Raw genomic sequence first — 27,523 nt, 5'->3', positions numbered from 1 at the left:
AGGGACTGTGAGTTTAAAAATAAAAGCACAAGTGTTGGTTAACTGTTTGAAGGAGCCTTGTTGGTGCAGTGTTTATCGATGGGGAGACGAACGAGAGCGTGCACGTTAATGTCACATAATATTTAGGGAAACATGCCTCTTCGCTGTCTTGCCGAGAGTAGCTGCTACAGATTATGGACTGTTGTGTAAAATGATAATATCTCACCCTCAGATACATCCTCCACTTTTTCCGAGGTTATTTCTAGCTATGGTTTCATATTTTGGCCAGTATGGTATCTTGTTTGTTTAATCCACACAAAAACAATGCAACTTCTTATACCACTTTAGACAAATGCCCCCCCTCCCCCCTCCCTTTTTTCAAATCTTGATGACGCCAATTACTGGTTAATATGTTGCTTCATATTTACCTTACATTAAAATGTCCATTAAATAAAGCTTTACATTCCCAATTCTTGACAAAAAAGCAAATAAACACACAGTACTGAGCACCAGAGATCCTTTGTTTCCCAGATAACAGAACATTTCAACTACATTACAAAAGCCTCTGCTGAAACACAAGCAGGGCTGGTGATTCAGACACAAATCAAGTTATCCAGTATCATCTTCTGGATCACTGACTCATAGCTAAAAGGCCAGCCTGATATGAGCACCAAAACATGAATCTATCGTGACACAATGTCGATGTATTGACCAGTGGTGGATCCCCGAGGGAGCACCCCCGCGGTTCTTGCAGTCTGCTCAGCCGGCGGTCAGATGACTACAAGACGATGCCTCGCCTCCTCCCCTTAATACTCCCTTTCTGTGCATTCCCGCAACTCGGTAGCAAAGCAAACTCCTTATCTCTGCACATGCACGGTTACGAAACGTCCTTGCAAAACTAATTAAGTTAAAAGAGGGAGGGAGGACAATGTTGCAATCCATTTAGAGGTCACCTGTACAAACAAGCGGGCCTCCATGCAGACCTGACAGCACCTCTGTGTTTGGCAGAGCAACACACTTCACCCTTTTTGAGTGATGTGGGGTAAGTGGCTCTCATTGGGCTTCGAGCCAGACCATTCCATTCCTTTGACTTACTGATACGCAGTGTTCCTCCCTCGTGCTCCGTGCCCTTTGATCTTCCTCTAAGATCACTAATGAGCAATTTGTGGTCAGATTGACCTGCTCAAATTGGCCATGAGAGGCTCGGTGCTTTGTTTCAGTTGGCTCGATGCTTTTCGGCGGCTTCTTCATAACAATAGCTCTTTTTCTGAGCAAAGGAGAAAAAGACAAAACAGCCATTTTCAGACACGAACTCTGGAAAAGTGGGTCCAGAGATTTTCCAGAGTTTGGCATTTACATACAAAGAATACAGCAGAAGATTGACGTGTCAGATGTGTTCACAACAACAGGAAAATGTCCTGAACATTCGGGTGAAGGGTGATGTCTGGGTAGAGCATGACATGTTAAGTCCGCTGTGGAAATGGCAGCCTCCATAGAAAGGACCCACTCCTGATGTAAATATGAGGTATTTAAATATAAAGGGCCCGTTCTAGGGTAAAGAAAAAAACTATTCTCACAATTTTTTTTTTTTAATTTCCTGCGAATAGATTCCTTTCACCTAAATCTTACACACTGAACCTTTAAATTATAACAGTCTTCTTTTAAAAAGACATCCGGACCCTGTTGGCAGAAAATAAGTCGGAATCTGAAACCAGCCAGGAGCGACCTGGTGCCAAAATCCATCTGAATCTGAGAAATTGTCTGAGTTTTTTACAATTCTTCTTGAGGGGGAAGATAATAGCTGCACCACATGGCAATCCAGCCACTAGTTGACAAAATAGTTCATTCAAAATCCCCCAAAAAACGTCAACCTCTTGGACGAGCCACAGGAAACACCAGGTTGTCAAAAAACGAGTGGGATTCATCCTCTTGAGATGATGAATGCAAGAAAACATTCAGTCACCAGTTATCGAGACATTTCAGTGTGGACCAAAGTGATGCGTCGGCCGAACTGAAGTTCAGTTGATATCAGGGCACTCGCTGTGTTATGCCCTGCTTACTGTCACTCACCAAATACCTGTGCCAGGAAATAATCCCTCAAGAACGTGTCACCTTACAAACTGAAGTGTTTTCTTGTCTCTGTTGGCTGGAGCAGCAGCTGATTTCAGGTTGGGTTAACCTTTCAAAATGGCTAATAAATGTAAAATTAATGAGGCAGATGTCTGAGAAAAAAATGTTGGGGTTTGAGAAAAGTCATATTTCCCGTTGTTGGACGGGCCGAGAGGAAGAGAATGCAAGCGTTCTTGTGATTAAGCGGGTTGCATTACTGAGTGCTGAGGTGGGACTTTGTGTGAAATCTGATGAGCCACATGAAGGAAAACTGCTCTGAACCAAAAAAAAACTTTCCTTTCTTTCATTTACGGGAAAACCTGCAGTTGCGGGAATGCACAGAAACACAATGAAGAGACAAGTGTGTGTCATGAGACTGTACTATAGGCTCTCATGGCTCAGTGAGCAGTGGAGAGGCCAGAGCAGAGGTCGCGTTAAGTACGTCTCCGAGGCTTGAATTCCCAAATGTTGACACAGGTCTGCATAATGGACCATAATGTTCCCTTTGAATGCTTTCGAGTGGGTCCTAAAATGTCTTTAAGCAGGTCAAAGGGAAGTGCGTCAACTTATATCTTCTCTTTGTTGTGCAGTGGAACCAATAAAAGGTTGAACTTAAGCCCGGCTCCTGAGGTCTTTGTCTTTACCATCGCTTTTAATCTTTATTGAAGAATGTGCATATTCCAAACAATGTTTTTATGCTCTCTGCAGAACTCTGACCTTTACTTACTGTGAATGAAAATCATATATTGTCATTTTTTTCCTGATGCATATTTGCCACATGTTATGATTGTCCCATCACGTTTTGTAAATTGACTATTTCATATTTCTGTTCATGTCCATTTTGCAGGAAGGGGGAAAATTGTCTTCTACTTTTAAATCCATGTACAAATCCACATAAAAACAAAGTAGTGCACATGTGTATTGAGTATGTAATTCATTTGTCCAATAAACTGCATATAATTTCACTAGAGGTAACATAAACACTATGCTCATAAATTCAAATGTAAATATGTAAACAACAATAATGACATTGCTCAAACAACCAATCAATCAATCATATCGTCCATCTTCATATACGATGTATGTGGTTTACCACTGTCGCCATCTTAATCTGAGGTGTATCGGGATCGTAAGTACGAGACAAACTAGCTTTTACACACTGATGGTGCAAAATAAAAAACATTTTAGGGGGTTTATCCTCTGGGGAATGTGGATCTCTACCAATTTTCATAGCAATCCATGACTGAAATGTATCTGCCCCTGACCATCCCACACGTGGCTGAAAAAAGACACGACATCCAGTTGTTCTGGATCCCTGTTGTGATGAAATTAATTATTTCTGTGGGATTGCAATGGAAATCACTGCGGCCTATAGGTCACATTTCACTTTTCAAAGGTGGCGTGGACCTGGCTGCAAAGGTCAGCTGTCACAAAGCCTTTATCCACCCGAACCAACTGGTGGCCTGTTTGAACATGACTGACTGCAGTGGACGACAACAACTGCAGAAGACGGAGAGCGCCGCAGTGAAACCAAGGGGAAGAACTTTTTGTTGTTGTTGTTGTTGTTGCTCTTGCGAAATGTCAGAGTTCGACGTGTTTCCAAATGGCTGAAGAGAAACGTGTCTCACTCGCATTTTTTTCACCGAACGACAAACTGAAATCTCATGCCTTTCTCTTTGTGTGTACGATAAGATATTATTGACTCCTCAGAGAATGCTGCGTATTGTAGCTGAGGCCAAACATTGACTTGAGATAACCCCGGTGACAGAAAAGCAAACACCACCGCGATGAACAAAAGCTTGAACAAACGAGTGGAAGCTGGAGAATTCAGTTTCCCAACAGTACAGTACGGCAGAGGTATAAATAACTGTTTCCAAATATAGATCACCATTTGAACTTCCTCTCTAAATTCCTAACATGAGTTGCTATCATCATGGTCATTTTGCCTCTCTAAAGACCCTCTGCAGATTAAAAGGCCACTCTTGCCCCTCGGCCCCCATTAGCTCCACATTCGTGCAACTGCGCCCAGCATCTGTCCTCCTTGTCATATTAAAGTAAAATGACGCTATGGCAACACCCCAAAGTAAAAAATGATGGTAGTGGAAAAAAAAGACGAAGTGAGAACAGAGAGGAGCCTAGACGTGGCCCCGGCTGCACTCCTCGGCTGAAATAATTAGCCCCTGGTTGGTGTGGACTCCTCGTGGGACTCCACTGTGACATGTTCAAATGAGTATTGGCAGAGTGCGACACCAGCTGTGGGCCTCCTGCAGGGAGCTGCTGTACCGTGCGGCGCCCTCCTCACCGAGCGTGACACAAACCCTTTAGAGCCTGAGGAGCAGGAGCGGCGGCCATGAGCTCGCTTCACGTCCACAGGAAAACAACTGTAAAATGTGGCATCAGTATATATTTGATGTCAGGCCGTGATCGAGCTGTCCACCAAACACACACACACACACACACACACACACACACACACACACATTTCTACCCACACCCTAATCTGTGTGTGTGTGGCGCAGATGGGAGCAAAACCCAAGGGGCTTCGACACAAACAGGAGGGCGCCAGGCGTTATTCAGACCCATCCTGCAGAAGAAATGCAAGTCGCCACCACACCCATGTCAATTACAATAAACCAACGCTCTGTGTGGAATTCCCACTGTACCCCGGCACCAATTTGGCAACCCCTGGTGGGAGGCCGCAGGACTGGCAACCCACCGGAACCAAGATAGGGACCACCACACCCACAGATATCTTTTTTAGGAATCACTACCGTACTTTTTAAATCAGGTTCAAAGTCGCCAGTGCTTGTGTCGTCTGTCACAACTATTTTCAGAAAACTACATTATATATGGACTATTTTTAATACATCAACATGATGACATAGATATTTTTAATTTTAGTCTGAATGAATAATATTTTAATTGCACATTTGGTATCACTTGAGGAACCAAAGCCTTCAAGGCAGGAGGTGTGCAAAGAGCTGCTCAATACCCCCACCTAGTGGTCACAAAATATAGACAATATAAAACCAACAAACTTAAAAGTAATCATTATTAGATTCTTCTGTCCCTTTGTTTGATCAATTATAAATATAGATGAATACTATTGATTGACTTATTTGAAAATGTTTTATTTCAGGACTGGAACACATTACAAATGTAAATGATAAGTAAAAGAATAATGGCAGTCAGGGCCGCTGCAGGCCCAAGCTAAGAGGGGGCCCCCGATAATGGCAGACATGTAAAAAAACCTTTAAATTCTGGAAAAGTGTTTCTTTGGGCCCCAAAAGTCCCCCGAAAGGCTCCTGGTGGAAGAAATGTCGAGTGTGCTGAACTTTTTTGATGCTACAGGTGATTTTATTAGACATTAGGGAAAAACACTAAAGTGTGCGACGAGTGCAAACTGAGGGAAATGTGAGAGTTCGTGGTGTCAGCGTGTGCAGGACGTTTAAATTCCTACACGTCAGTTCCTCACGGGCGTGCCGCTTCCCTTCACCGTCTTCTTCAGGTGGTGGTAGTTGGGCAGAATCTTCATGAGGAAGTCGAGCTGCAGAGTCTGAGGCTACGAGATAAAAACAAACGTCCACCCGCTGGTTACACGAATCCGCCGAGATAAACTCTCAAACAAAGCATCGGTGGAGAACTGACCTGCGGCTTCTCACTCTGCACGCGCCTGATGCAGTTTGAGCCGTACACGACCGTGTTCTCGGGCACGACCTCGCACGTGTTGACCTGGCAGCAGGCGCCCACGATGCAGCCGCTGGTCAGGATCACATTCCTCCCAAGATCAGCTGCAATTTAGTGTGAGAAAAAGGGAAAGAGACTAGAAACTGTAGAAATGTATAGAAAACGTTAAAGCAACATGATGCAGCCTCAAATGTGGTTTGATGGTTCACTGACATGGAATCGAGAGAATGGTGCCGCAGTTTAAATTGCCAGAATCAGGTCCAGCTAGTTCAAGAGTAATGCCGAACTGTAGATCAGTTACAAATACTCAAAAGTCATTAGAAACAAGTGTGTATCTCCAATATTCAGATGCTGCAGAGGGCGCTGTTGCTCAATAAAAGCTACACAGTGTTGCTTTAACTTTAATTTAACTGATAGAGAAAGACGGTTGGGGCAACACGAAGATATTTACCACAAAATGAAATACACTGATCAGCTGACAGATATTTGTTATACTTTTTATATTCTACATCATTAATATCGCTGGATAATTTAGACTGTTGGACACAGAACTGCTTTGTGGCAAAACTGTAATTTTATATCTTTATAGTTTGCATAAATTTGAGGATTCGTGTTTATTTGTCAGTTGTTAGATTTGCTATGTAAATGAACAACATTACTGTTTCTTTAATAATTTTACAGATCATCTTTTGTATCATGTTATACTGAATATATCAAGATAAGTGACATAGATTACATGTAATAAAATTACAAGACAGGACTAGAGGAAAACAGTAAAGGATTAAAGTACTTACCCTTGGACTCAATCACATTATTGTCCCCAATTTTCAGAGCTTGGGAAACTGTGGTGGAATTATTAAGGATTTAAATCTATGAAATTGCAATTTTTGAGTATTAGCACTGAAACGCTTCAAAGTAGTAAAATTAACTAGTCAGTGCCCTCTGGTGGACAAAATATGTAATACTTGTTATTTCTCCAGAGGCGTTTTTTGTAATATAACATAAATTGATATATTTGTGATAAAACATGGTCATTTACTGATTTATTTTTAAATCGTTAAGGATACCACATCCAACCTCGAACACGTTGTTGGTTCCAATCGTCATGGTCTTTGGCTCCACTCCCTCTGTGTCTGGCATGATGTTCTCTGGATAACTGGAACATAAAAAAAACACCAGGAGAGATCACATGAACTGAAACTAAAATCATTATTATTATTATAATTTGTATTATTATTACCTGTTGATAATAAGAGCCTGCTCCTCTATTAGATTCCCCTCTCCAATAACAATAGGCCCAGCCTCTGCTATGATCCTGGCCTTTGGGTGGACGACTGTTCTGGCTCCTGTGGAAAATTTTAAAAATAAAAGATTTTCAGCAACATGCGGGAGCCTGATTTAAAAAAATAAAAGTATAAAGAGGCGTTTACAGTGAAATTGAATCTCTCACCGATGGACACATCTCCTCTTATTTCACTCTCAACACACACAACTGCTCCAGCTGCAATTTTACCACTGTAACAACACACAGGAGAATATATGCAATATTAAAATCAATGATGCAGATGATATCATCTTTTATAAGAACAGTAATTGTATTATCTCAGTACTGACTCGATCTGTGTATATGTAGGTGTCGACATCAGGGATTTTACAGGATAATAAAAAGGTAAAATTACATGTTTTTATTTCTGGATCCTTTAACCTGGTCAAACATAAGCCGATACATGATATAAACAGACGATCAGATGTAATTCTTTACCTTTTCTGAGCCATCAGCTGTTTGTTGGCGTCTGACATCCCTGCGATGAGGAATTGATTTAATCGACAATCGACTGTTCATCCTAGTTCAGAGGTTCTGTGCGTGAGATCTGGTTTGATTGTGTCTGTCTGGAAACACCAGCCTGAGACTTGACTGCCCTCTGTTGTCTTCATACGGTACTGCAAACCCCTAATTAAACACATAAGCTTGTATTCTTTTTAATTTTGTTATACCTTAATTAACACCCCAAAAACGTAGGATGTTTTTATTTTTCAATTTCATATAAAATACAATAAATAGTGATAAACTTAATTTAATACAAACACATTAACAAGGTGCTTTACAAGTTAAAAATTAAAAATTGAAGCGAGACAATAGGAAACTGATTTTAAAAAAAAGAGCAAACAATAGGAAAATCAATTTGAAGTTCATAGAGCCTGAAAGCACAGGTACAGAAATATGTATGTTTATCTTTATTTTATTTTATATCTTTTCATATCTCGTTTTATATTTTAAGTTGAATCCTTTATCCTTTTTTTAAATACACATTCATCTGCTGTACCATAATTTACAGGCTTTTTTTTTACACTTAAAGTAAATCACTGCCAGTAAATTACAATCACTTTTACCAAATCCAGCTCATGTATAGGATTGGTTGATTTGAATTGATTTCTCACTGCAGTAACACAACATGTCCTGCAGATGTCGCCAATAACCAAAGAATGGGAGTGGAGTCACTGACAGAACGAGCCAGTTAAATTTACAGTATGAGGAGGAAACACAGGTCAAATCATTTCAACATAAGGTTCCAATAAGGTCTTAGTGGTGCTGATACTGGTGCTGATACTGGTGCTGATACTGGTGCTGATACTGGTGCTGCAGCTGAGTCTGGGTTTAAACAGGGCTTCATCTGTGTGAAGTGGGATTTGATTTCTGTCAAGTCAGCCACAATCAACTATGATTGAAACAGAAAGGGCATAGTCCCTGTTTTCAGAATAAATCTCTGCAATCAATCAAAGGTTAATCTAAAAACGTAAACTTTACAACAAATGAAACAAAGTAAAATAACAGGATCACATTCCATATTCCTCAATCCCACATTACAGATTATTCTTTATAACAGATGTACAAACTGATCGTATTAAATTTTTTAAAAAAAACAATGGGCACAAACCATCTCACACAATTGCGTTTTATGTTTTAAACAGCGGTAACCGGAAGTGGCGGGTCGTGACTCCATGTGACTTGATGGCTGATGAGTTTTGAAGCGCAGAGACTCCGGGAGCGGAAAGTGAGGAGCGCAGCGGAGGAGCCGCAGCACCGGGACACCACAGCACGGACAAACACCCAGAGTGCACCGCTGTGCACATTTAAACAAAGTCTCACGTGCGTAAAACTCTGGATGTGCGTATTTTCTTTGTGAATGGCAGAGAGGAAGCGCGGCTCGGTCGCTGGAGCGGCAGATGCGGCGGCAAGATGCGGCGCGTTGGGGGGGCTGGTGCGAAGTTTAATGTAAATATGTGACCAGGACCAATGAGGCTGTGACATGGATCAGTCCACGACTCTGGACATAGAGTCACTGAAGGTGAGTCCACTCACTACTCATCGTTCATACATGTAAAGTTCAGTGATGGACAGAAAGCGTGTAAAGGGACAGTTCACCCAAAAATGAAAATTCACTCATTATCTACTCAGCACTATGTACTGTAGATGGAGGTGGTGGGTGAAGTGGAGTCTCAGGGGTTAAACAGCGTTGCAGCCAAATCCAATACAATTGAAGTGAATGTTGACCACGTCTTCAAACTTTAAAAAAAGAAAAAAGAGATACCTCCATACTGCTCCTGTCGTGGCATCCAAGTGTCTGTAAACCTTGACATTAAAATACGACTTGAAACAGCGTTGTTTACACCAAGTGTTTCCCCTAAATGTCCTCTGTTCTCAGGATACTTGTGAGTTCTCGCGAAACGAGATCAGCACTAACCAGGAGGAGGATATCAGAGGATATTTAGGCTAAAAACTTGGTGCAAATGACAACGTTTCAAGTTGAATTTGAACACTTCACCCACCATCTACATAGTGCGGAGTAGATAATGAGTGAATTTCCATTTTTTGGGTGAACTATCCCTTTAAAAAAAAAAAAAAATCAAGTTTCCTCTCCGTGCAACAGGTGCATCCTCTGCTCCGCTTCCTCCATTAGAAAAGTCCCGGCTAATGAAAGATGAATGGAAAGTGTCTCCCTGTGTTGCAGCGCTTGCATTTCTCTCTGCAGGCAGTGACACGGTGATTAATAACCAGTGACCCACCATAGCTCAAACACATCAGGAGGAAGAGGAGGATGAGGAGGCCTGGAGCTCCTGCATCTCCCTCCTGCACTATGCTCCTCATATTCTATGCATTCTCCTTCTCCCAGCCGCGGTTTCAAGAAGCACATTAATGTGACAGCCTATGAATATTCTGCCCGCATGCTTTTTCTCATTATCATTCAAGTCTACGAAGAGGGGTGGTGGTGGTGGTGGGGGTGGGGGTAGTCACCTCTGGGTACAGTATGTGCATCTCGTCACCGTGTTGCAGTTCACGTGTCAGAAACCCACACAGCAGAGCTTCTGTTTGACCATGCACTCCAGAGTCCACCCATTTGTCCACTATAACACACGTGCACGCGCGCACAGTCGTATCTCCATGACTTCAGAGGACTTATATTGATTTCCCGGGGACTAACCTCATAGTTACAACATCCCTAACCCATTAGTCTTATGTTTTCACCTTTAAATGTAATGATTTACGTCGTGAGGTCCGTGTTTATGCTGGAAAACGTCTTAAAGAGGCCACAACAACAAGCCACTCACACAAGCTTGCACACGTATCCTTATTAAGGCTTTTATGTTGTTTATACACATGAAAAGAGAAACATCCCCTAGAGGGCAGAGCAGAGTCGAGAGTTTCCGACAACAACAAACATGGCGACGTTGGAGGAAGTTGGAAGAATGTTCCTCTTTAGAAAGAGGCAAAGTGGCTACGATATATAAACAGGAAAGTAACATCGTATATCCTGTAGTTTCTTGCAAACTTGCAAAGTCTCAACAAGTTCCACGATTGTTAAAAGCAGCTCTGATTGATCAGCACATCCCTTAAACTCACAGACTTGTCACTTCCTGCCTATTTCTCGTGTTTAATGGGAGTTGTTGTGTTTTGTTGATTTAATTCCAGGAATTAAAACAGTTGCTTTGTTTTTTCAAATGCTTTTGCAACTCTGTTTTCCTTGATTGTGCTGCGTTCAGTTCGCCGCTTCCCCCGTGCGTTTGACTGATGAATACAAATGACACCTATGGGCGAGCTGTCCAAAAACTGCCCCCCCATTGACTCTCTCTGGGTTTTCTGGGGATTAGCAGGCAAAGATAGTGCACTGTGGAGAGAAGTGTCCGTCTGTTGACATCAGCAGTTTGGTATCTTTCTCTCTTCCCCTGCCAGAACCGTCGTCAAACACCGGGGGGAAGGAGCCGACAAGAGCTGCACACATCTGAGACGTAACTCTCCATGTTAATAAATGATGCAAAGGTCAGAGGTGCAGAATGCCAATGAGGTTTGTTGCTCATTTATGTGTTGCAAAAGTGCATTTATTTTTCATGACAGTGTCCTCAAACGCAGACCAGCATGTAAGAGCAGAAGGAAACTCTCTCTGAAAACCACCTTCAAACAGCCTGTGATGTCGGGGCTTTGTCTGATTGAGCGGCCGCAACCTTTCGCTGTGCCAGGCTTATTGGAGAACTTTGATCCCTGCTGATCTCCTACTTCGGAGTTGAGTTGCCTTGTTGCTTTCAGCCGGAGGAAGTGCACCGCTGCTCCGTCCGTCCGTGCATCCGCACAGAAAGGGCAAGCAAGCTGCACAAGACAAAGCCATCGACGGGGCCGCCGCCGCTATCGTAACTCCAGCAGAGACGATGCAGCCACAAAAATTGGATTTCGCATTCGAGTGGAGCAACGATCGACAGCAGCGCCCTCGCCGGCATGCTTGATTGTCACATCAACAAAATGTGAAATGGTTACATCAATACATTGCGTTGCACAGTTGAAAGATATAATTGGCTTTCCCTGGCTACAGTCGTGCGTTGGGGCTCCTCTGTCTTTTTGATTGGGCTTTCTGTCAGAAGCCCACAGAACCTGAATAAATAGGTGCTTTAACCCCGTGCGCGTCCGACCTGTGGCGTGATTGCGTCCATTTCTTTTTCTCCTCGCTGCTGCCTCAGCGATTGTGCGTCGCTCATATGCAGGACGGATGAGTACAAGCTTTACAGTCGTCAGTGCATCTCCAATGTTTTCTTACCTCCAGCTGAGGCGGCCCTGTGGGACTCCGGTGCCACTGCTGAGTGAGAGAGCACTCGCCGATTTGCTGATTAACATTATCAAGAATTAATAGCGTCTCATTTTCTTTCATTAGGGGCTCCTCAGCTGCGTTTTGCTGCCTCGGCAGCGTGTCACCGTTTGATCAGAACAGCATGTAGAATATCACCCTCTACGCTAATTGGTGAAGATGAGGCGTGCTGGCAGTGGGTAGGGAATGCTGGGTAATTGCTGGCCTCGGCTGTATCCAGCTGTAACGTCAGTACTCAAAGCTCCGAGGAGCACCATCACCCCCTCCTCAGAGAAAAAGCCCCCCCCCCCAAAAAAAGTGACAGAGATCTCAGCACAAACTTAAAAAGGGATGGATGAAGTGGAAACAGTGAGTACGCAGAAGATAAATATGATCGTGAAGCAAATCCACGAGGATGTTTCCAGCTCGGTGCGCGGTCTGCAGAGGAAACAGTTTACAGCTTATTGTACCTTAGAGGAGCAAGTTGCTGTGTAGGTGTTTGGATTCTATTAATAGAAACCACATGTAATCAGGAACGTAGGTGGTAAACCATGCGTAGCGTTGAGTTGATTTTAGACCCATCTGTTCACTGGTAAAAGTAAATGGGTGATAGACGACCCACAGGCCTGGGTTCCTTTTTGATTGATTGATTGATTGACAGTAGAATTTATCTTCCATACATAAACTGGTGTGCAGACATGCATGTGAAGAATGGACTTTAGAGTCCTGTCAACAGTGGGGAAAAAAGCTTTGTCCTACTGGGCAGTGACCTGTAGCGCCTCCCTGAGGTATGGAGCTGGCCGAGGGGATGAGTAGGATGTTAGGGGATCGGAGTTTCTTCTTCCTCTTTCATCAGGTTGTGAATCTTTTTGAGTTTAAAGATGATCGATGCATCTCCACTTTTGATCCAGAAATGAAGCAAGAATATCCCCCATGCAAACGCTCGAAAGTCCGGACGATACATACGCTTGAACAATCGGCAGTCAGTCTCAATTATCCCCCCGAAAATAAAGTTGGAACGAATTTGACAGGACACGCAATTCGTTTAAATTCCCTGCATGCACACAGTCAGACACGGTTGAGCACTCGCCATTGCTCTGCCCCGGAAAACAGGCTGCACCTTTGTTCGTTACTTTGGTGTCTACTGCCGCACGTCGCTTCTCAGATGCTTTGGTGACTTTGCTCCATTCTCGTAGCAAAACAACGTAACTTTACTGGTTTTCTTTGGCTCGAGAGAGGGGACGCAATAGGTCGAGCCGATAGTGAGCGCCCTCTGCTGGATCATGAGGCTAACTTCAGAGAGTCTAATGTGATTCTAGACTCATTACAGTTCCAAAATGAACTTTCCCCTCCACATTAGATATTAGATATTATTAGTTATTTCAATTTCAAACAGAAATCACCTTTGAGATATATATCGCTATATATACTGAATTCCTGGTTCGGTTGCCGGAGCTATTCTCAGTTAAACTATATGTGATTTTTACAGTTCTTTAAAAAGTGCCGACAAGATATTAATACTTCAGTTTATCATCAGGCCCCGCAGGGTCGTATCACAGTTATCAACTTTAAGTGTCCATCTGTCCCAGCGTTGACCTTTAACTGACCACTAATGATGATCAGGATGTTTCCCCAGCTGCTCCATTAAAAGGTGATAAAAACATGGATATTCCTAAAATGTGCACTCAGTACCTGCGCTGCTTTATAAATGCTTTTACACATTAAGAGGTGAAACTGTCAGGCCGACTACAGCTGACATAAACTGATAAGTGGGATCCCGCCCGGTGTGATGCTCCCGCTCAGCCTCTTTCTGATCAATACTTCTGTTTTCTTAAAAAAGCCAGAGTAGCTTCTCACAGTTTGACATCTCGATCAGTCCGGCGGCGGTAGCGAGCGTCAGCTGTGACCCGCATGCTGAAATGACGGATTGACAAAACGCCAGCGGCCGCTTGCTCCGTGAATGGCCGAGCTGTAGGAGGCCTGACTTGACCAGGGTAATATATGCATTAACACTCTTGCAAGGAAATCACAGGATTCACACCGGCGTTGGGAACAGTGGGTTGCCATAGAAATTGCAAGTGCTGAAGTTTCCCCTAGCAACAGCGGATTGGAAATAACGTGTCCAGTAGGGGTACGGCTTTGGGCTAGGAGATGGATTTTAGACAGTTTTTAAGTTTTTTAAGGAGATGATCTTGTCTGGCCAGCCTCGCACACAAGCTGCTGTGGTGTTTGTGTGGCATCTTCCTGCGTTGTGGGAAGTTGTAGTAAGTCCTGTGTGACTGAGACTCCGTGCTCGGCCTCTGTGTTATCACCTCTTATAACGCTCTCGTCCCTCAGCTGTGTCGCTGGCTAAATTGGAATCGCTGACATTTCTTGGCCAGTGATGTGGGTCATTTGTAGTCGCTGCAAAGTCACAGCATCCATTTGTGAGACATCTGCCACCGCTCGCAGATGTGACCTGAACTGTCTGAACCACGGGAGCAGTCACTTAAAGGGTGGATTAAGCCGTGAAGCAGCGATTAAGCTGCTGAGGACGTTACACGTGTATCACGCTCCTCCTCCGTGCAGTGGTGTCGGTAATGAGAAGGATTTGGAAACACACTAGGGAAATTAAGCAATATCAATAATTATCACAATATATATAATATAATTTTCATCAATATAACAAGAGTCCAAACTATATCGATATATTATATATATAAAATGTGTTTGTCATTCTCTGCCCATAAAGAAGAGTTTCCTTCTCTCAGGAGCAAAAATCTGTCTTTAAACTTAATAAGAAATAATAATGTGGCAGTTATTGTGATAATTATCAATACTGACTGATGTGAACGTTTTTATCTTGATACCCTTCCTCAAACAAGTTTGGTGAGTGTATAACATTTTAAAGCCACTGAAATATCATATAATTAAGCCAGACAGATTTCAACAAAACTTGGTGGAAGGATGCGTGATCCAGGATTTTTTTCCCACTTTCGTTAACATTTTTTACATTTTCCTTGGTTTCCTAGAGAATAATTCATGCATGATGATGAAAAAAATCTGACACATTTAAGGAACTGATATCTATGAGTGTGTGAAATCGTTGCAGCTTGATTGAATGGAAGGTGACTGTGGGGCCTTGGTGGAGATATGCGCTCTACTGCTCTGCTATTCTAGTTTTGTTATTGGAAATAATCGTGAGTTGTAGCCACAAAGTAAAATCTCTCTGCCTTTGTTGCCTTTGGTGTTGAATTTCTGGACAGCCTGAAGGACACAAATTCTATTTCTGGCTCCAGCTTTTCACCAGCTGATGCACCACACGCTGCCTCGTACACACAAACAATACGGTTTCACAAAGCTGGATTCAGTGTTTTGTGGTTTTATAATCACACAAACATGTGAACCGCTGGCTCCTCTCGTGAGAGAGATTGATTTATCCCAACAATGATAGAAAACAACGGGCTGGGATTCTGTGTCCTGACCGACCATGAAAGCTTTGGAAAAGTCTTTAGATGCTGAGCTGAGGAGTGTGAGGAGCCGCAAGAGGCTGTCATGATGACACCTGAGGTCAGTGTGAATAAAGCATGTGGATTCTGACCTGCGTTATAACGTGCATTTCACTCCCCTCTGAGGTGTGTCAGTTATGGATGTGTGCGTTTCATGCAATTATTCTATACTGGCACGATAAATCAATAGTCGCCCCCAGTGGAATGTATTCAGAACTTGTTTGCATGAGCAGGCGCTGTGCTTTGTTCATACACCACCAGGGAGGATGAGTTTTCATCTGTGTTTGTTTGTTGGATATGACCCAAACAGCAACCCATCACATTTTGATGCAGATACGGATCAGGAATGCGGATCTTTAACATTTTATGAGCGTTTTTGACGTTTTTCAACAATTTCTCAGGGAATAATTCATGGATCTTGATGGGGGGAGAAAAAATATCTGTCACATTCAGGGAACTGATATCTGTGAGTGTGTTCAATTTGATGCAGCTTTACTGAATGTGAGAGGACCGGGCCTGGGAGGAGGTGTGTCTACTCGGTTCTAGTTTGTTTGTTATCTCTTATGTTTCTGTCAGGTTTGTCTGTTATATAGCAGGATTACGTAAAAACTACTCAACCCATTTCCATGACATTTAGTGGAGAATAATTCATGTGTCTTAGACGGATGAAAATAATCAGTCATGTTAAGGGGACTAATATTTCATCCAGATCCAAATATAAATCTGGACCTGTAGTGAATTTAAATGTGGCTTCATAAGAGGACAGTTGGGCCTTGGCAGAGGTTTGTGCTACGAGGGCTGGACAGAGCCTCACTGTGAATCCATCAACAGCTGAGCACAACAGTTCAGGGCTCATCCAGCCCCGCAGACCCGTGATGGGGAGTTTCACGCTGTCAGCTCGCGGTCACAACCGGCTGGACAACAACAACCCCACTCGCCTCGGCACCCGGACAACCACGCTCGACAGACACCATCCTCTCTGATCTCACATCAGAGCTTGCATGCAGCAGCAGCAGCAGCAGCAGCAGCAGCAGCAGCAGCCGACAGGCACTTAGTTTCTCAGCCGGAGTGAAAAACACTTCCTGACATCTCATAATTCACCCCTCTTCCATAATGTGAGATTTCATAGGTGCGGACTTTCGTGCACTGAAGTCGTGGACTGACTTGACGTGGCAGCCCCTTACTATTAGTTTCACACCTAGAAGTGTAGGTCGCGTGACATGTGAAATGTTTTCCCGTGAAAGACTGACGGGCAGCAGCACTATAAAGATCTCAGCCTGAGGGGGGCGGCAAACAGATCGGCAGGAAGCTGCCACTCACTGCAGCTTTCTTTGCGAGTACAGGGATCCAGTCTGACAAAATGTCAACAAGTAATTAGCGTCGAGATACAAAGCAGTGACGTTACAGAAATGAATTTTCAGTGTAAAGTACATACAAAAACGAGCAGAAATGTCAAGCACCCCGTGTTCCAGTCGTCTAATTTACATGAATCCCTATGACTAGCTCATAAGCGTTTAGATTTAGCTGCTGTTTGTCTTTTATTGACTCAACAAGGGAATAAAAAGCTGCCGTTCACAAAATGTTCCGTCTTCTGAGCCCTTTTATTCCCACAAGTGATTTCCAACTTGTAATAGATGGATCTTGACGGACGATTCCTCTTTTTCCTGCAGCGGACCGACACAGAAGAGGCTCTATGATTTGGTATCTCTTTTTAATAAAATGCAGTCACCTAAATGACCTTGTCTCTTCTGCACGCGGCTTGATGGATCACCCTGCTACAGGTTCAATGCTGCGACCAGATATCTCAGGACAAAGCAAACAAAATGGAAAATTCAAACTCTACCAAAAGAAATCAGCAACGCTTATTCAGACTTTTTTATTTCCTAGTGTGTCACAGGTTGAAATCCTTGTCTCGGTCCATTTAATTACCAGGCATGAATGTTTCAGGCGGTTTTCATAATGTGCTTTCACCTTCTGTACTTTTTTAGAAGTACCACTTTTCCAATAACTGGGCCTCAGCTCGGAGTCATCTTTAGCGATAATAACCTCTTCCAATGTGTGATTGTGTCTGTTCTTGTCAGCCTGCGAACATAAAGCCTCCTGTGTGTGTGTGTGTGTCTCTTTGATTTTTTGGCCCCAGATCACCCAGGAGCAGTTCATCCTTGCCTCCCAGTCCCTGCACCTCCAGCGGCCGGGCTGCGATGCCGTCTACCCGGTGGGCCTGTACGGCTGGAGGAAGAGATGCCTCTACTTCTTCCTGCTGCTGCTCCTGGTCACCATGATCGTTAACCTGGCGCTCACCGTCTGGATCATAAAAGTCATGAATTTCTCAGTGGTGAGTGGACGGCGGGGGGGCATCGTCCGAAATGAGCCTGAGTCAGTTGGGAAGGTGAAGTTACGAGCCTGGAATTTAACTGTCGAGATTATTAACTTAATAGTGTGGAACACATTAAAAAGACAGATTGTGCTCATTTTCAGACATTATATTGTCATTGTGAGACTCCTCTAGAGGAGCTCTGCAGGACTCCCAGCCCAAAAAACGTCTTCATCTCAAACGGCCTGTTACGCACAGCCACACAGGCAATATTAGCCCAGGCCTCCTACCGTCTTCTGATTGGCCGAACATCTGGAGCACACCCAGCGATTGTTAGCACCCTCTCGTCCTCTTACAAGCGCGGAGGTGTGGAAAGCAAACTGTAAATCTAAGAAACAAGTAACGTTCAACACAAAGGCCGATGTTGCTATTTAAACGTTACTCTACTGTTGTCACTCCACCTAGAGTAAATTTGTGTGTATGCTGGGTTACGTGCCTATAATGTTACTCAAGTAATGAAAGGGACTGTTTTTAGTGAGCGAGTTTTGTTTGGGGCAGATGACAGATGATCCCTCGTCAGAAAGAAAAATCTTTGGAACCTATCGTCCAGAGGAGGGTGGCGATTATTTTTTCCATATCATCATATTATCTTACAACACATCTTATATGGACAATCATCCATCCATCCATTTTTCCATCCATTATCTATACCGCTTATCCTTTGAGGGTCATGGGCGGGGCTGGAGCCAATCCCAGCTGACAGGCGGGGGACAACCTGGACATTTACACCCAGTCCCCAATCTGCATGTGTTTGGACTGTGTGGAGGAAGCCACAGCAAACCCACACAAACATGGGGAGAACATACAAAATGCAGAAATGGCCCCGTTTTGACTTCAGGTTCAAACCCACTCAAATCCTCTTGCTGTAAAGCTACAGAAAACAATAACCACTGCCCCACTGTGCCGCCCTAATATGGACATCCAATTAGGAACGATAACATGAATTTCTGTATCTACAGAAGGAAAGTTTCTTTCTTTCTTTCTTTCTTTCTTTCTTTCTTTCTTTCTTTCCGACAAATCCTGAGTTCATTCTCGCAGGCCCATTGAAATGCGTTGGAGGCACCATCCCTCGTGTTGAGTGCTTTGTCTCGTCTGGATTTGATAAAGAATTAGAAAGGACTTGGCAGCGGCGCCGGCTGACACACAACGCACCAGAACCAAACAGACAGCTGCTGCGAGCTCCTGTGACATTTTCGGGGACAATGCACACAATTTACCATTTTGCCAACAAACTCCCAGCGGCAGCATCCTCCCTCTGTGACGGGCGCGTCCCCCCCGACTGTTGCTATCACTCCTCCGCCGCTTCGCCTCCCATCAATCTGTGTCACGGGTAAAAGACCTTATCAGTGCCGTTGGTGTCGCCCTAGAAAATGTACCTCGCTGTTCACCCCCCCATCTCTCAGGACTCGGCGAGCTCAATAAGGAAGCACGAGCCAAACTAGACCCCTGTTTATTGGTTTGATATTCAGTTGTTATCAGCTGTACTGTACGTCGGAATGACTGAATGTGAGATAGTCAGGGAAATGGGGGACAAAGGGGTCGACCATCGCACGCGCACACGCACACACACACACACGTATCTCTTATAAAAAGCTGCCAGGGAACGTCAAAATTTACCGTCTCACCATTTCAGGCAGGACAGGTTTACGATCATCACTCACAAACCTGATGATAGCAACAGCCTGAAAGCGTTGGACTTGGTAGTGAAGGTTTTCTCTAAACTGAAAATGCCACTCAAAAGGTCTTAAAAGAAATAATTGAGTAATTTGAATTTTAGCCTTTAAAAGGCTTAAATATGTCGAACCCTCCTGCACCTCCCACCCACTCGTCTGACAGCGTGTGGCCGACTCTTCCCACCCACCACATCACCTCCACTTGTCGCACACGTCTGGCCACTGACATACAAAGACCTCCGCTCCTCCCCGCCCACCTTCCTCTTCCCCTCTGTCCTCCCATCATGACCCCAGTTCAGTCCCGGCTCTCGACCACGTACGACTGGGCTCACCCGCTGCCCTCCCACTCTGTAATTCACCATTTGCGCTGCTCGCATTTGTGAACTCTTCAAAAATGTCCCTCTGGGCCCAACTGTCCACGCAACGCTGCCCTCAAACTGTCCAACAAAACCAGGCCCTGGATACAAATAAAAATAAGTTGCAGAATCTTTCCTCATTTTAAAACACTCATTTTTATGGTTCAATTTGCTGTTCACCAATGGACCATTATTATTTTTTACAGTGACAGCTGTCATGACATTTATAACTTTATAGCTTTATACATTAATGCAGCATGAGGTCTGCACTAAAAGTACATGGTTTTAAGCTCAAGTGCCCATTATATGGCACTTCAATGGTTCCCCAGTCTGGACAACTAGCAGCTCCACGCTGCGTCATCAGGTTCCCAGACCTGAAAAGCAAAGACCTGAAAACTTTGCTGGGTCAAATTGGTGTTTGTGCATGTTTTGGAATTTAGCTTTTCCATTTACGTCTATATGATATAAAAATGAAGAATCCATCAGGTCAGCGAACATCACATCACATCTGCATTAAGTGAGTTTTATTGTAATTATGAGGTAATCCGCTGCAGAAAATTGCCTGCAATGAAAATTTTATAAAAGTCAATGCCCAAAAGAATGAATTTTCAACTTTCAAATATGACGTACACTGCAGTAGATTACGGCTTGGGTTGCATTTTTCTGTCCGAACCCGAGAGAGAAGCACCCAAACGCGTGCGGTAATGTAAGGCCAGGGTTCGCTGAGCTGGAACTGAGTGAATGAACTTCCATTATTATGTTGTTGTGTTTAATTTCTCTGTAAATCACAGAAGAGCCCGGAAAACATTTCTACAACCACCACTACAACTCCCACCACCGGCTATAATAACAATAATCATTACAGTAATGTTCATATTAAGCCGACTCGCGTGAATTTACATGAGCATACCGCTCTCTTTTATAATTTCCATGAATCTCCTCAACATTCACATCCACGGCGGCCACATTAGCCTGGCTCTCCTCGCTGCATGGCGCCTGTCACACCGACACAGCTGAGTGGCATCGTCTCCTCCATGTCATGTCCTACTTCCTCGCTGTCACTCACGCAGCAGCTCTTATGCGGCACGGCTCTTAACGGGCGACTGTGGCTGCAGAGCAGGTCGTCCACTAACCAGGAGATTGGCTGTTCCATCCCAGTCTGCCCCGATCCGCGTGCCAAAGTTTCCTTGGGCAAGACTCTGAACCCTAAATTTCCCCTGACGGCTGTGCCTGCAGTGTGTGAGTGACGTGTGATAGAGAAAGTGCTTTCTCTCATCAAAACTAAAAAAGCGCGAAAAACATAGACAATTCAAAGCTACGGCAGGATTCCTTTTTTTGTCATCCTTCTGGGAGGTTAATAATCATTTGAATAAAAATCAGGAAAGTAACATATCTGACTGATTCTGTTTCAGGATGGAATGGGAAACCTCCATTTAAACCAGGACGGGATTCGCCTGGAGGGGATCTCCGAGTTCCTGCTGCCTCTCTATGTGAACGAGATCCAGTCCAGAAAGGTAAGTTTCTCTTCTCACCATCTTCCAGCCCGATGATCAATATTCCGTCGCACTAGCAGTGAATGATGAAGTAGAAACAACCACGAGAAATATCTCCCACAGAGACAGAGCTCCCCAGAGCTGCAGACAAGCCGATATCAAGCCTTCGCTTTTGAGGAAGTTGCAATCAATTCTTTAACGACAGGGCCAACATCCCTCTGCCTTGATGATTCTTTGATGCTATACCTTATATTTGTGCTTCGATAGAAGAGATTCAACTCTGTCCACATCTCCTCTGCTCGTCGTCCTCCTAATTTCCTGTCACCCCACAACAGCGCACTATCGGGGCCTCCCATCGGCAGGAAATGGGCAATAGGCTGCCTCTCGGCTCCTCTCAGGCCACATACAACCCTACAGGAGATTACAGACGATTACAGAGGGGAGACCAGAGTCCCCCCGCTGGATTTCCAATCAAGCCCACGCGATAAATTCCCCTCTTCCACTTCCTCCCCTTTCTCCTCTTTGATGTTTAGTTGATTAACCAACACAGCTCTGGCGCAAAGTCGATCCAAGCGTCCTTCTCCCACACGAATCGCAGACGCTCAGTTGGATCATCCCCTTTTTCAGTGATTAGGCACGGTGCAGAAAGCAATTTCAGGCCCTGGAAGCTGGGACTCCATGAAAATTTGTTTTTTTGAGCGACGTCGATGGAGGAAGTGGCTCGATCGTGGGAACAATTTTCCACAAGCAGATCGAGAAACAACTCGGAAACCGGCCGCTCTCGCGCTTTCATGTCGTGGTCGGAGCTACACGTTGATTTTAATACAACACTCGTGCACTTCAGCAGTAGCAGACACCTCAAGGCCGAAGCAGACGCACAAGCCGAACACTGGACAAAGACAATATCTCATCCCCCGGTGCAATACCACCTTGCAGACATTTTTACTGTCTTGTTTTACAGACAGGCTGTGCAGTGGCGCCCTTATCTACCGGCACCAGAGATATTTGCAGGACAAAAATCTCTGTGGGTCACTCGATATTTCTCACCTGAGGAGATATGTCAAGCACCGGGGGAGCGGGGATTATGGTTATCCAATGAGTTTACAGCACAGTGCCCAGTGCTGTTCTTCAGTCCGATAGCCACCATTGATCAATAAGCCATTACCGCATAACAGCAGTGAACACTGTAATGCACCAGAGATATCCAAAAATTGAATATAGTATGGTTTTTTTTTGGAGCGTTCAAAGCCCGAGCTGCCATACGGCCAAGTAGCTGAACTCAAAGGAGCTTTCCTTTTATTTCTCGCAGCTCAACCAGTGCTTTGAATCTTCATCAATGGCTGAAGCCGTAATCTGTGAATACCAAGTGGAAGCAGCTCCAACAGAGTTTTCTGTTTTTTTTGTTCTGGCAGCAAATAACAAGCAGAGCAGCCCTGATTTCAGCAGCGCTTTCAGTAGCATGTTGTGGTAACTGTTCATATGTGGTTTAAGCTGGAGCCAGAAAACACATCAAAAAAGGAAGTTTTTTTTCAGTGAAGCCAAACTTTTATCTGAATGAGAATATCTGCTTTCCGATGCATTTGTAATTTTCCGTCTCCGTGTGTAAAGACAACTGTAGTGTTTCTGATGCATGTGGCCACACTTCAGAATTATCGGTTTAGTAAACTTCCATATTTCATCCTCGTTTATCGCCGCCCTGTCAATTGCACCCAAAATAAATAAGAAAGCAGAGACGCTGTTAATCATGAAGCCAAAGTGTGAGCTCAAATCTGTATGTTGTGATAATAAATATGCAAATGAACCCACATAAATATCTAAAAATATCAAAAAATGAAAACACAGAAAGTGATTAAATGGAACAGTTGGATGATTTGAACATAAGAGAATTGTATTTTTACAACATATACTAAGTCTATCTTGTTTAATATGGGTAAAGAATTTAGCACATAACATGTAATACCCTATCCAGGTATTATCCTATTATGGTCAGGGGGGTTATTATTTGACATTTTTCTATGCGAGAGATCAGGATTTAAAACCTCCTGTTCAGCACTAAGCAGCCGAGAGACATGGTGGTGACCAAAACTGAGTGATTTTTATATAAGCTTTAGGTTTTGTCTATAGTCCAATAGGATGCAGAGGTATATTTAAAAAATGCATTTTTAAACTATTCACGTTGTAATTTCATGACATCATTGTGACTTTTTCATAGTTTTATGATCAATACAAGCTTTATATCGTCTCCGGGCTGCAGCTTCTAGTTAAACCAGAGCTGTCTGTCACAGCTGACAGGCAGATAGATGAAATCATCTGTATATTATTTTTTCATGCCCAACGGGGCTTGAACTATATACATTTCTATCCATCCATCCATCCATCCCTCCATCCATCCATCCATCCTCCTGTCAGCTCCTACAGAAACCTCAGCGCCGCAACAATTGAGTTTTTATGCCAAACAGAAGCTCCATTTGAGAAGCATGAAAGAGATTTCTCTGGACGACCTTAATGTTAAATGTTAACACATAAAAATTTCAAGCGCATTATTGCCACACAGCAGCTCCAATTACACGTGTGAAAGCCGAAGCGCATCTATAATTTGCAGGATTCAGTTTGACACCGAAAATTTCACCAATGTAAAAAAAAAAGCCACAGAGTGACTGTAATTTCAGGCTTTTTTCACTGAGTCACACTCGAAACTTCACCTTCCAACGGTACATGGCATCCATAATTGTAGGAGTCTTTCACTTTCAGACACTTGAAATTCTCCATTTTACATTTCTGTCCAACTTGATGTGTTCAGTCCTTTGCAGCTTTCAAGTTCTCTTGTTTTTATTGACCTATAAAGTTTTATCACAGTAGTTTTGAATCTTTTTGAATGAAGAATACGTGCGAGTCCCTGTTTGCTTTATGCGTAAAAGTCATATTTCATCTTACTGTTCGGATGCATTGTTTAGATTCCTATTAGATATCCTGCAAAAGACGACAAGCTCTGGGTTTCGGGACTTGTTTTTTAGTTTAGAGTAAAACTTAAGGACACCAGAGGTCAAAACATAGATCTGATGAGCAGCGGGGACATTTTTCACAGAGTGGTCAGTCCCTTCAGAGCGCTGCTGTAAATCCATGTATTCCAGTGGATTTAAATTACAGCCTGTTGAGATGTGAGTGTTTTTTATTTATGTTCAGAACAACAGGAGCTTGTTTCGCTCATTGGTTCCTGCTGTCTGCTTGAACCTGTGCAGGGGGAAAGAAAGGAAAATAGCTGCTCGAGTGGTTATTTCACATGCAGAAGTGGCCTTTGATTTGCAGAGATGGTGATGCAATTAAGAGTAGGTGGACGTACAGTGTATGATTTCTACAGACATATAGATTAGTTTTTGTACTTGCTGATATGTGGTCAAAAAAGTGCATATCAGTGCCTTTGTATTTTGCTTGTTTTTAATGGGGTCTAGTGCTTTAATCATGGGTTTGTTGTAGTTAGTTCTGATGGTATAATGCACATGAATTACAAGTGGTCATTTTATTTTATTTCAGGTTGCCTTGTAAAGACGGGATAACAGATTATTGATTTAGATTAGAAATAAGTTTATGCAGCAAACTCTGACTCATTTACAATATTTTGTCTGTTGACAAACGAGCACTGTTCGCGATCGAATGAATAAACAGGAACTCAACATATGACTATGTGAGCATTTGGGTTATTCCGTGTCAAATCATCACACTTTTGTTTTGCACTTTCACAGATTTTAATAAAAAGGTGTCGTGCTGGTTTGGTCACATGAGAAACCTACAGAACCAAAATTGGATGTTCCTGTTCTCATATCTTTTAAAAGCCCATTTCCAGCTCCATTATATAAAATGAGCGTCTGAAGGAGCCCACATGAGAACGCAGCAGGGAGGTCCTCGGCAGGATTCCCCGCAAAGGCGTGATGATGACGTTTCTAAACACGACAGACGAAAAAAGTGAAAACACACAAAAAGAACACAAATATCTCGCGAGAAAAAATGGTGCCCTACCCATAGATACACGGATGGAGATGTTAAGAGCTTTTGATGGGATCAATCCTCTGGGGATTATGTCGGAAATTGGCTTTACACTCCTGCGAGGATCACGGAGGCTTCTTTTTAAAAATGATTTCAAACAACTTTACTTACTGATGGCCATCGGGAGGTGAAGACGATTTTAAACTGATAAGATAAAACGTGTTTCAGGAACAACCAACCTGACCTTTAAAGTTGAATTGCAACAAAAAAAAACAACCTAGATTTTAAAAACATGTTATTTGGCTCAAAAGTGTGATTTGCATTCTGTCTTTGTGTTTCAAATAAACCCACGAAAACCTGATAAAATCAACATCACTACATTTGATTGTCGCTGTTGTGTTACCGTCTGCGTCAGTCTGACAACAGTGTGGTGTGAGGCAGCACGGTGCCCAGATACAGTTCATCAAATCTCTGCCGTTCAGACTGTTGGCTCACGTTATCGTCTCCTGGGACCCCGACTGATCTATAAATAGCATCAGATGCAGGTGTATTTTTACTGGAGAGTGAAACTTCTCCCTCACTACTTCTCACTGTATAAGACAAGAGTGTAATGAGGATGAGCGAAGCCGTCCACTTGTTTAATTCTCTAAAATTATAACTTCTCTGGAGCAAACTGCGGCAGCATCTTCAATCTGAGTTTGCACAAAGCAACTTCATTTGGCCACAGTATTAGTACACGGAAAAAACAAGGGGCCTGTTAATATGAAAAATATTTAAAATGCATGCAAACATTTTCCTCTAACCGCCTGTTCCCTGCTTGCAAAGACTCCGCCTGCGAGGTTTGATATTTGAAAGAGGAAATTAAGACATAATAAGGGCACCTCCCCTACTTTTTTTCATTATATTTACTTGTTCAGCTCAGAATCCAAATTAGCTTCTGGCACAACAGCTAAATATAATTAAAATTGAAATATATTTATGCAAATATTTGGTTGGGATTACAGTTAAACCCGGAGCAATGTTCTTGATCTGCGCTTTAAATGTCTCTTTTGGGTTTTATGAACACACAGTCGCAGAGAGACAGGAGGTTTCTTTGTTTTTTCCAACCGTTTCATCGCAGTCGTGCTCCTACTTTGAGCCGTGATGTTAGTCATTGTATGCAGGGCGGCATCCTTTGCCTTACAAGCAGCCGAGGTAATTTCTCAGTCTGATGGGGCCCAGTGCACGTACAACAACAAGCTCCATTTATGTGCCTTCACTCTGGTCCGCGCTTGACCTTCCTGAGCGGGCGCAGTGACTAAGAAGCCTTTTATGTAACCCCACAGAAGTGTGGAGGAGAGCTGGCCGCGTCTCTGTTACAGCCCCTCGGGCAACAGTTTAAGACCTATAAACTCTGTAAAGGGATACTTCAACTCGAGAACTCGCATTTCTTCACGATGCCCTGCCTGCTGTAGAACGTCTGAGTTCATGATGCGCATTTATATCGAGGGAGGAGCAAGCAGGGAATGAAAATGCAACGAACGACCTCTGCAAAGTTACACACCGAACAAACTTGAGATGATCTGCTGCAACAATGTGATGCTACAGTGAATCAAACCCATTAGACTCCATCAAAGCAAAACTAGATCAATGTGAAACTACATATATGTTCCAAAAATAACAAATATCACAAAACAGATTATTTTTTATACATAAATATGAATAATGTAGAAATAAACGAGTTGGGGAATTCAGTGGATTTGCTCGTGGAGGCTTTGGTGTAAAGTGCAGCTTCAGCGACAAATGTAAACTGTCCTGACAGCGCTGACCTTTCTGGAAAAACAAACTGGAGATTCCAAAATGGAGGACACCATCTCCACAAAATAGATGCCGCTCAGTTGGCAGTTAGTCATCAGACACAAGTGTGTGGTACGAGCAGTTACCCTTAAATTAACTGTTAGATGCAGCACGAATCAATTATTTTACATCAAGAATAACTCAAATGACCAAGCATCACACACCAGGTAGAAACTTCCTTTTGAACATAAGGGACCATTATGAAACTAAAGAGCGATTTCCCAAGAGATGGTGGAGACCCAAACAAAGCAAAAAGGAGAGTGAATAATAGACTTTTAGAAAAATGTTAACGTGATATCCAGTTTCAAAATTAACATTATCCAACAATGTGGAATATTTGTCTTGGGCTCTGCTGCAGCCATAAAAATACATATGCACTTGCACAAATCCACATTATGCAACAAATATCGCAAATACCCTAAAGATGTGTTAATACA

At 43.3% G+C, this 27,523-nt stretch overlaps 2 protein-coding genes across 2 annotated transcripts in view; one reads left to right on the top strand and one right to left on the bottom strand.

The window, feature by feature from the left end:
* Positions 1 to 5,198: 5,198 nt before the first annotated feature.
* Positions 5,199 to 7,677, bottom strand: LOC118103036 (dynactin subunit 6). Its single transcript, XM_035149700.2, has 7 exons — positions 7,538 to 7,677; positions 7,226 to 7,290; positions 7,016 to 7,121; positions 6,843 to 6,931; positions 6,570 to 6,617; positions 5,737 to 5,879; positions 5,199 to 5,650 (listed from the first exon to the last, which is right to left on the bottom strand). The coding sequence occupies exons 1-7, from the start codon at positions 7,573 to 7,575 to the stop codon at positions 5,552 to 5,554; spliced, it is 588 nt and encodes a 195-aa protein (XP_035005591.1). The 5' UTR covers positions 7,576 to 7,677; the 3' UTR covers positions 5,199 to 5,551.
* A 1,116-nt stretch (positions 7,678 to 8,793) lies between these two features.
* LOC118103035 (zeta-sarcoglycan) overlaps positions 8,794 to 27,523 on the top strand; it is a 31,678-nt gene continuing 12,948 nt past the window's right edge. The window contains exons 1-3 of the mRNA XM_035149698.2: positions 8,794 to 9,122; positions 17,514 to 17,708; positions 21,189 to 21,290. Of these exons, the coding sequence (XP_035005589.1) occupies positions 9,084 to 9,122; positions 17,514 to 17,708; positions 21,189 to 21,290 (336 nt within the window). The 5' untranslated portion in view covers positions 8,794 to 9,083. The remainder of the gene's footprint in view (positions 9,123 to 17,513; positions 17,709 to 21,188; positions 21,291 to 27,523) is intronic.

Source organism: Hippoglossus stenolepis, chromosome 23, assembly GCF_022539355.2.
Source record: "Hippoglossus stenolepis isolate QCI-W04-F060 chromosome 23, HSTE1.2, whole genome shotgun sequence".
Lineage (NCBI taxonomy): Eukaryota > Metazoa > Chordata > Actinopteri > Pleuronectiformes > Pleuronectidae > Hippoglossus > Hippoglossus stenolepis.
Note: the sequence above shows the minus strand (reverse complement) of the source record. Positions and strands in the feature narration are given on the sequence as shown.